The sequence below is a fragment of the Phragmites australis genome, chromosome 13 (genome assembly GCF_958298935.1).
Source record: "Phragmites australis chromosome 13, lpPhrAust1.1, whole genome shotgun sequence".
NCBI classification, from domain to species: Eukaryota; Viridiplantae; Streptophyta; class Magnoliopsida; order Poales; family Poaceae; genus Phragmites; species Phragmites australis.
Window position 1 is genome coordinate 9,852,080 of NC_084933.1, and position 9,497 is coordinate 9,861,576.

Sequence of the window (9,497 nt, forward strand, 5' to 3'; positions counted from 1 at the left end):
AATTAAACAAAACTCAAGTAAAATAGGGGGCGCAGCCCCTGGTTTTATAGGGTGGAAAAGAGGGGGCGCAGCCCCTAGGGCCGGCTAGGAGAGGGAGAGGCACGCACCCCTAGGGGCGCCGTCCTTTGGGCCGCCTTGGCCAGATTGGCCCAAGTTGGTCCACATCAGTCTTTAGGCCTTCTGTTGGTCAAACTGAGCTTCTGGGCCTTCATTCTTCAGCACCAAAACAATCTTTAATTCTCGTGCACGGGCCCGAGTCATTGGCCTAGCTGGTGGCGCCTGGATTGATGGAGATGGCGTGTGGACTTGGGCTGATGGAGATGGCACCTGGGCTGGAGTGGATGGCGTCTGGGCTGATATATAGGTGTCGATGTCCTCATCATCCTCCCCTTCTTGAAGTGAAGTCGTCCTCGACGGCAATTCATCATCCTCGCCCAAATATGGTTTCAAATCTGCAACATTAAAACTAGTGGAAACACCAAACTCCATGAGCAGATCAAGAACATAAGCATTATCATTAATTTTGGTTAGCACTTTAAAAGGACCAGCAGCACGAGGCATCAATTTCGAACGACGCAAAGTAGGAAATCTATCTTTACGCAAATGCAACCAAACCAAATCACCAGGTTCAAAAGAAACATGTTTTCGACCTTTACTACCAGCAACTTGATACTTTTTATTAGCAACAGCAATGTTTTGTTGTGTTTCTTTATGCAATTGTTTCATGTGATCAATATGAGCAAGAGCATCAACATGTGGTTCATCTTCAACATCAATAACAAACAAATCAATAGGCGCCCTAGGAATATAGCCATAAACAACCTCAAAAGGACACATCTTAGTGGCAGAATGTGTAGCACGATTATAAGCAAATTCAACATGAGGTAAACAATCTTCCCAACATCTCAAATTTTTATCTAGAACAGCTCTAAGCATAGCAGACAAAGTTCTATTTACTACCTCAGTTTGCCCATCAGTTTGAGGATGACAAGTAGTACTAAACAGCAGTTTAGTTCCCAATTTATTCCAAAGAAAACGCCAAAAGTGACTAAGAAATTTAGCATCACGATCAGAGACAATTGTTTTAGGAATTCCATGCAATCTAACAATCTCTCTAAAGAACAATTCAGCAACATTTGAGGCATCATCAGTTTTATGACAAGGTATAAAGTGAGCCATTTTAGAGAATCTATCAACGACCACAAAAATACTGTCCCTCCCCTTCTTAGTGCGAGGCAATCCCAAAACAAAATCCATCGAAATATCATGCCAAGGTGAAGAGGGAACAGGCAAGGGCATATACAAACCATGATTACCCAAACGAGACTTAGCTTTCTGACATGTAGTGCAACGTGCAACAAGGCGCTCAACATCACGGCGCATCCGTGGCCAAAAGAAGTGGTCGGACAACACCTCGTGTGTTTTGAAAACGCCGAAGTGACCCATCAGACCACCTCCATGCGCCTCCTACAACAACAAAAGACGAACCGAGCTAGCTGGAATACACAGCTTGTTAGCACGAAACAGGAACCCATCCTGCATATGAAATTTGCCCCAAGGTTTGCCATCTTTACAGTGTAAAACAATGTCATGAAAATCAGCATCATTAACATATTGATCTTTCAAAGTTTGCAAACCAAAGATTTTAAAGTCTAATTGGGACAGCATCGTATAACGACGAGACAAAGCATCAGCAATCACATTTTCCTTCCCGTTTTTATGTTTGATGATGTACGGAAAAGACTCAATGAATTCGACCCACTTAGCATGACGACGGTTCAGATTAGTTTGGGTTCGAATATGTTTCAAAGCTTCATGATCAGAATGAATAATAAACTCGCGAGGCCATAGATAATGCTGCCATGTTTGCAAAGTTCGCACTAAAGCATAAAGTTCTTTATCATAAGTAGAATAATTAAGAGCAGCACCACTTAACTTCTCACTAAAATATGCAATGGGTTTATGATCTTGTAATAAAACAGCACCTAACCCAATTCCACTAGCATCACATTCCAATTCAAACACTTTATCAAAATTAGGCAATTGCAAGAGAGGAGCATGAGTTAACCGTTCCTTTAAAGTGTTGAAGGCTTCATCCTGTGGTGCGCCCCACTCAAATGGCGCACCCTTCTTGGTCAATTCGTGCAACGGTGCAGCGATGGTGCTAAAATCTTTCACAAAACGACGATAGAAACCTGCAAGACCAAGAAAACTGCGAACCTGTGTAACCGTCGTCGGTTGAGGCCAACTTTGAATGGCGTCCACCTTGCTGCCATCTACCTCAATTCCCTGTGAAGTGACAACATAGCCAAGAAACGAAACACGTTGCGTGCAAAAAGTGCATTTTTCCATGTTACCAAACAAGTGAGTAGCACGCAAAGCATCAAAAACAGCACGCAAATGATCTAAATGCTCATTCATGGATTTGCTGTATATAAGAATATCATCAAAATAAACAACAACAAATATTCCAATGAAAGGCCTAAGAACTTCATTCATTAAGCGCATAAAAGTGCTAGGAGCATTAGACAAACCAAACGGCATAACCAACCATTCATACAAGCCAAATTTTGTTTTAAATGCCGTTTTCCATTCATCTCCTAGTTTCATTCTAATCTGATGGTAACCACTACGCAAATCAACCTTAGAGAAAATTGTGGCACCACTAAGTTCATCAAGCATATCATCAAGGCGTGGTATAGGATATCGATAACGAATTGTAATATTGTTAATTGCACGACAATCGACACACATACGCCATGAACCATCTTTCTTAGGAACAAGCAAAACAGGAACCGAACAAGGACTAAGAGACTCACGAATGTAACCTTTGTCAAGCAACGCTTAGACTTGACGCTGAATTTCTTTCGTCTCTTCAGGATTTGTGCGGTACGGAGCGCGATTAGGAAGCTGTGCGCCTGGAATTAAATCAATTTGATGTTCTATGCCACGAATAGGAGGAAGACCCGGTGGCAATTCAGCGGGAAAGACATCTTTATATTCCTGCAAAAGGTTAGCAACAGCAGGAGGAATATGCAATGTAGGCGCCTCATCTAGTGAAACAAGCATACGAGAGCAAACGAGCGCATAACAAGGCAAATTAGCATCATGTAATTCATCAAAATCAGCACGTGTAGCAAGCAAGATAGGGTTATGCAATTTAATCTCAGGTTGAACAGGTGCAACAGGAGGTGATTTAATCAATTTTGCAGCTTTTGCCGCTCTAGCAATATCATCTTTTAGAACTTGTTCAGGTGTCATAGGATGAATAACAATTTTCTGACCCTTAAACATGAAGGAATAATAATTGGAACGACCATGATGAACACTATCAACATCATATTGCCAAGGACGGCCAAGCAACAAAGAACATGCTTCCATTGGAACAACATCACAATCCACAAAATCAGAATAGGCGCCAAGAGAAAAAGGAACACGTACCGAGCGCGTTACCTTTATTTTGCCGCCATCATTAAGCCACTGAACATGATAAGGATGTGGATGCTTCCTTGTTGGCAATGACAACTGCTCCACCAAGGTCGTACTAGCCAAATTGTTGCAACTGCCACCATCGATGATTATACGGACCGCTCGTTCTTGCACGACGCCTTTGATATGAAAAATGTTGTGGCGCTGATTCTTTTCGTCCTGAACGACCTGTGTACTAAGAACACGCTGCACAACAAGATTTGCATACCTGTCGGCGGCACTAGAGTCGACATGAAGCTCCGTATTATCTGCATGGTCAGTAGCAAGCATAGAATGTTGAACATCCTCAGAATCACTAGCGGAAGAATACTCACCGTCGTCACGAATCAGCATGGTCCGTTTGTTGGGGCAATCTCGAATTACATGACCAAACCCTTTGCAACGATGACACTGAATATCGCGAGCACGTCCAGATGACGGCGCGGGCTTGGCCGGAGGCGCGGTCGGCTTGGCCGACGAGTCGCGCGAAGGTGCGGTCGATGAAGAGGTCGACTCGCGCGGGGTGGAAGAGGAAGTAGGGGGCGTCGACCGTGGGGCTGGTGTAGGAGCCTTGCTCGAACCTGCAAAATGATTAGTGCGTGTCGAAGATCGCCGTCCCTGCACTTCGCGTTCAGCTTTACAAGCATATTCAAATAAGGTGGTCATGTCATCATAATCCTTATAATCAAGAATGTCCTGAATTTCACGGTTTAAACCACCTCTAAAACGAGCCATAGCAGCATCATCCTGTTCAACTAAACCACAGCGAATCATACCCTTTTGCAAAGCTTGATAATAATCCTCTACGGAAAGCGAACCTTGTTGAAAACGCTGCATTTGATTAAGCAAATCTCTAGCAAAATATGACGGCACAAAACGATGACGCATAGCAGCTTTTAATGCCGTCCAAGTGGCTGGAATATTAGCAGGATATTTTTGTCTATACTCACGCCACCAAATTAAAGCAAATTCAGTAAATTCACTAATAGCAGCCTTAACTTGTAAATTAGCAGGAATATCATGGCAGGCAAATTTTTGTTCAACTTCTAATTCCCAATCAAGATAAGCAGCCGGATCATATTTGCCAGTAAAAGTAGGAATCTTAAATTTTATTTTGGCAAAAGAATCATTAATAGGAACACGTACCCTACGAGCATGACCACGACGATTGTCTTCATCTAGCTCGGTGTCGGCGCCGTAGTCACGTGCATTTTGCAACTCCGTGAGCTGTGTCGACATGGTCCGAAGCTGTGTCGTCATGGCCTCAAGACGAGTCGTGATCGACTCGAGCGTGGTGTGGGCAGCTGTATCAGCGAGGTCGAGCTGATCAAAACGCGCATTCGACGAAGTGATCGTAGAATCAAATCTCTCGTGCATCGTCTTCATGTCGTTTTTGAGCCCATCAACCTGCGCCTGGACATCCTGGAGGGAGAGCTCCTCCGACTGCGAGCCTTTTTCTGTCATCGAAACACCAACAAAAACAACCACAAAAAAAAGATCCTACGACGAGAGGTGAGTAATGGATGAAAAAGCTCAATCAGAAAGCTGTTATCAACTCTTACCCGTTCTTATCAAGCACGCAAGCGTGAACTGCAACCACAGGTAAAACCGGTGGAAGATTGGAGGAGCGATTGCGTGGTGAAACAAAAACCTGCTCGTAGTAGAAAATTTGTGGAGCTAGGAGGCTGCACTCAATCCAAGGGTTAGCACAATTCAAACAATAACTGCAAAGTTGAATAATAGTGCTAAACACGAACAGATGCTGCCGGCACAAGTGCGAAAGGCTAGTAAAAGGTGTAGGAACCGCCGGTGGAAAACTGATAGCCGATTGCCAGACGCGCCTGAAACCAAGGCGAGTGCGATCTTTCCAACAAACCAACGAGCAAAACGGAGTGGTAATCGGTCAAGATAAACAACCCCTTTTTCTTTTCTTTTTTTTTTCTTTTTTTTTCTCTTCTTCAGGGGAACGTAAAATCTGAATATATGAACAAAGAGACCTCAAAAGAGCAATTGATGACACACACTTTTTTTTTTGTAGAGGCAGGGGTAAAACGGTAATTAAAAGATACTCTCTCTCTCTCTCTCTCTCTAGAGTAGGGTCAAAATTTGAGCTGGTTTGTGCTTGTCGCGGCGGATCTGGACGAGCAAAAGACGCGGCGCGACCGGGTAGGAAACGGCCGGATCGCGTGGCGCGGCAAACGGAACCGAACAGGACTCTCGCGCGCGGTAGCCAAAACGAGCTGGACTTTTGCGCGCGTGAAGAGACCGTGGCGCACACGGCAGGGAAGATTGGGGCGGCTAGAACAGATGGAGAGAAAGACATGAGTAACCAGCAACAATTGAACGCGTAAGCACAAAAAAACTCAACAATGCAGATTATTGAAAGAAAGTGCAAGGCGCAAAGGGTGCTGGGACAAAGATCTAACCTAAATTTTTTTTTTTTTTTGGTTTATGTGGACTAGGATGAACGAAAAACACACGATAAACTCACCGAGAAAACCTGGAATCTGATACCACTTGATAGGTGTAGAGTGCCCGATCTTTCGGCGAGTGATGATAATTTCGATTAGTGGACGTCGACCCTCACGATCCGACTACGACGAGCAAGCCCGAAGCGCCAATGCAATCGCTGAACCAACTTCCGATGGATATTAACCTTGCGGTAAACAAGATCAACCTGATCACGAGGATCAATTCTTGCAAGCAATCGAAGAACGAGCAAGAATTAGAGGCGAGCAATCTGATGTATTGCACGAAGGTGGAGTTCTGAATTCACGTCGAAGGACGGATTGTAGCTAGGCTATCAATTAAACAAAACTCAAGTAAAATAGGGGGCGCAGCCCCTGGTTTTATAGGGTGGAAAAGAGGGGGCGCAGCCCCTAGGGCCGGCTAGGAGAGGGAGAGGCACGCACCCCTAGGGGCGCCGTCCTTTGGGCCGCCTTGGCCAGATTGGCCCAAGTTGGTCCACATCAGTCTTTAGGCCTTCTGTTGGTCAAACTAAGCTTCTGGGCCTTCATTCTTCAGCACCAAAACAATCTTTAATTCTCGTGCACGGGCCCGAGTCATTGGCCTAGCTGGTGGCGCCTGGATTGATGGAGATGGCGTGTGGACTTGGGCTGATGGAGATGGCACCTGGGCTGGAGTGGATGGCGTCTGGGCTGATATATAGGTGTCGATGTCCTCATCAGCATCCTTGTACTAACGAGGGGTCTCGCACGCGCTCGTTTTCTAGCAGGCTTAGGCTCTGGAGGATCCTACCATGTCGGAGCCCCCACGCCAAGGTAAAAACAGACACGATTCTACCGCTCCCAACTCTGTGCCAGGGCCACCTGCTACTCCCACTCCGCGATAGTAGGGGGCCCAGGATCATCTCCACGATCTCCGCCGCGTGCTCCAGTGGGAGGAAGCTCTCTGAAAGAAAAAAAGACGGCTCATATCGGCAGATCGAGAACCCAACTACAAAGGGAACTCACTAGCACTAACGGGCGGACCGGAATACACCTTCGGCCACTCTTCCGCACCTTGCTCAAAAATGCAGTTCCAGCCCGTTTGGAGGGGCCGGACATGCAACATGGTGAACTCCTCCATGAGGTCACGCATGCTCATCTTCTCGGCGACCCTCCGGAGAAGGGCCGGCCGCGAGGTGAACTTGTCATCCGTAATCCCTGTCTCTAGCTCCGGAACATACGCGATATACCGGTTCGTGGAGTGAAGGGGCGATGCAGGGCCGACGCTGTAGTAGAACCACCGCTGTAACCAGTTGGTATACAACCGGCCATTGATGGCCTTCATCGGAAAGGCATCGTGATACTGCGGCCGTATCTGGAAGTTAATACTCCCAAAACTGAGGGGCCTCTTCGTCCCCTCGACCTTGATCAACTTCGGCTGGCAACTGGTGGCAAAGTGGAGGGCCGCAAAGAAATCCTCCCACCCTTCACACTCCTCCGCCCGCGTGGCCCACTCAAAGGTGGCCAGGCGGGCAATAGCGTTGGCGTGGATCTGCGGGAGCTCCACGTAGAAGTGGCGAAGTACCTCTTCAAGCAACGGTACTGAAGGAAAACCCAGGCCTGCCTCGAAGAAGGCCTCAAACACCACAGCCTCATGGGCCAGAGGCTTCAGGACCTCCTCGCCCAGCGAAGGCCGAGCGACGTCTCGGGAGGGGATCTTCCCCTCCCTAACCATCCGGTCGAGCTCCTCGTCACGGATGACAGACAATCCCAGCGCGGTGGTTTACCGGGAGTGGCTTTTGCTGGCGCGCCGGAGCTCCACTACCGGCGACGGCCCCATCCACAACAGGAAAGCCGATGACACCTGAGACTCCCCCACCTCGGCTACTCCGGCCATCTCACCCGCCGCCCGAGTTTCAGCTTCACTCGGGGTACTCAAGTCGGCCATATGAACCGCAAGAGGATGGCGAAAGGCGCTAAACTACGAGAGAGAGAGAGAGAGAGAGAGGAGTAGAGATCAAAGAATAACTCACGCAAGGCAAGAGGCGCTGAAAACAGAGGCAGATGAGAATGAGGAGTCGGCAAAAGGGTTGCTCTGGGCAATTCCCCTCCTAATACAAATAGGGGGCAACTTGCCCTCTCCAGGCGGTGGGCGCATGCGCCATCCTTTTGCCTGCCAGTCCAAAATCATGGGGGAGTGAAACCAACTCCCCTGCCCCCCCCACAACAAGACGACACGCGTCCCACGCTCCGCCAGATAGGGCAAGACTACACCTCTCCCCAAGGCGCATTCAATGCCCCCTGTCGCCAATGTCATCCAACACGATGTTCCGTCACCCGGGTCAAATCGTCCCGGGCAAGCCAAGCGATTCTCGAACTGCGAGTCATCAACCACAAGCCAGGGACCACCAAGGGCCCTGCTTCGAAGGAACTGCGGGTCCGACCACTCCGCTGGCCGCCCCAGCAAGGGGCTACTGTTGGGGGTCGTTATTAAGGACCCCCAACGGCCCCTTGGCTTAATTAGCTCAGCGTCCCAAAGGTTGAGCCTGTTCCCGTCTTCCAAAGCCCTGGCCTTCTAGAGCTCAGCCTCCCGAAGGTTCGGTCTCCGAGGTTTCGGTCCCCTTCCGAAGCCCCGATCTTCCAGAGCTCCGCCTTCTGAAGGCTCGGTCCCTGAGGCTTCAGCCTCGGGCTGCCCGGGGTGGCCTCCCGGAGGTTACTGGGTGACGCATTAGTCCTTAGGAAAGATGTGCCAAAAAGCAAGGACTAGTCGTACTTTGCTTGCGAGGAAGTGACCGGCATTTAATGCCTAGGCTAGTGGACCCCGCTCTGACACCCCAGCATGATGGTACCTATCCTAACACCCCTGGCGGTGCGGCGCCGGACCACAATTGGCAGCCGGCTCACCCCCTTCAGGGGGCAGGCACCACGATAATTACCACAATGGATATTTATCTCCCGACAGGATATAAAGTAGTCTTCCAGGATAAGGCTCAGTAATTTAGTCAGATCCCGGATATTTGTACATTATGATAACTTGTACGTCAAGCTACGCATGTCCCTATAAATAGGAGGCCATGGTCCTCTGGGCAGGAGGACGGACACAGAGCACTAATCACAGCAAACCTGTGATACTCCCCCCATATCGATCCATTTTCCTACCATTAATATACTTATGGTGTTCCTTCCTCTCAAACTTCATCTCCAAGCTTGAGTCTCCTCCTTAGAAGAAATTCTCGCCTTATTTGCTGGAGCAAGACGAACTCTTGCTCCAAAAACTATTCACAGCCTACGGTTTCAAATGAATTTTGTAGGAAATCCACCATCCACTCTGACCTCATTTTTGCTCGTTACTTCGTGTATGCCCGAGGCAAAGCTTGTCATTAGCCAGTGATTGACCTGCAAAATAATTATATACAAGTGATTGACCTGCATAATAATGATTAACCACAAAAATTTAACATTCACCCTCCATTTCTCTTCTAATCATAACCATTCCTGTGTTTTTTTCTACAACTCATCCAAACAACAACATTGTAGAATTATTGTGTTTTGGTACCCTCGGTCTTCCGCCTTAATTCCTAT

The 9,497-nt window shown here is 47.8% G+C and overlaps 1 protein-coding gene across 1 annotated transcript; it reads right to left on the minus strand.

The window, feature by feature from the left end:
- Positions 1-1,482: 1,482 nt before the first annotated feature.
- On the minus strand, positions 1,483-4,932 carry LOC133889403 (uncharacterized; the record flags this gene model as incomplete). The annotated part of the gene is made up of 3 exons (XM_062329936.1): positions 3,454-4,932; positions 3,072-3,285; positions 1,483-2,828 (listed from the first exon to the last, which is right to left on the minus strand). Coding segments are annotated over exons 1-3 (3,039 nt in total), but the record flags the coding sequence as incomplete, so codon positions are not given.
- Between the last annotated feature and the right edge of the window lie 4,565 nt (positions 4,933-9,497).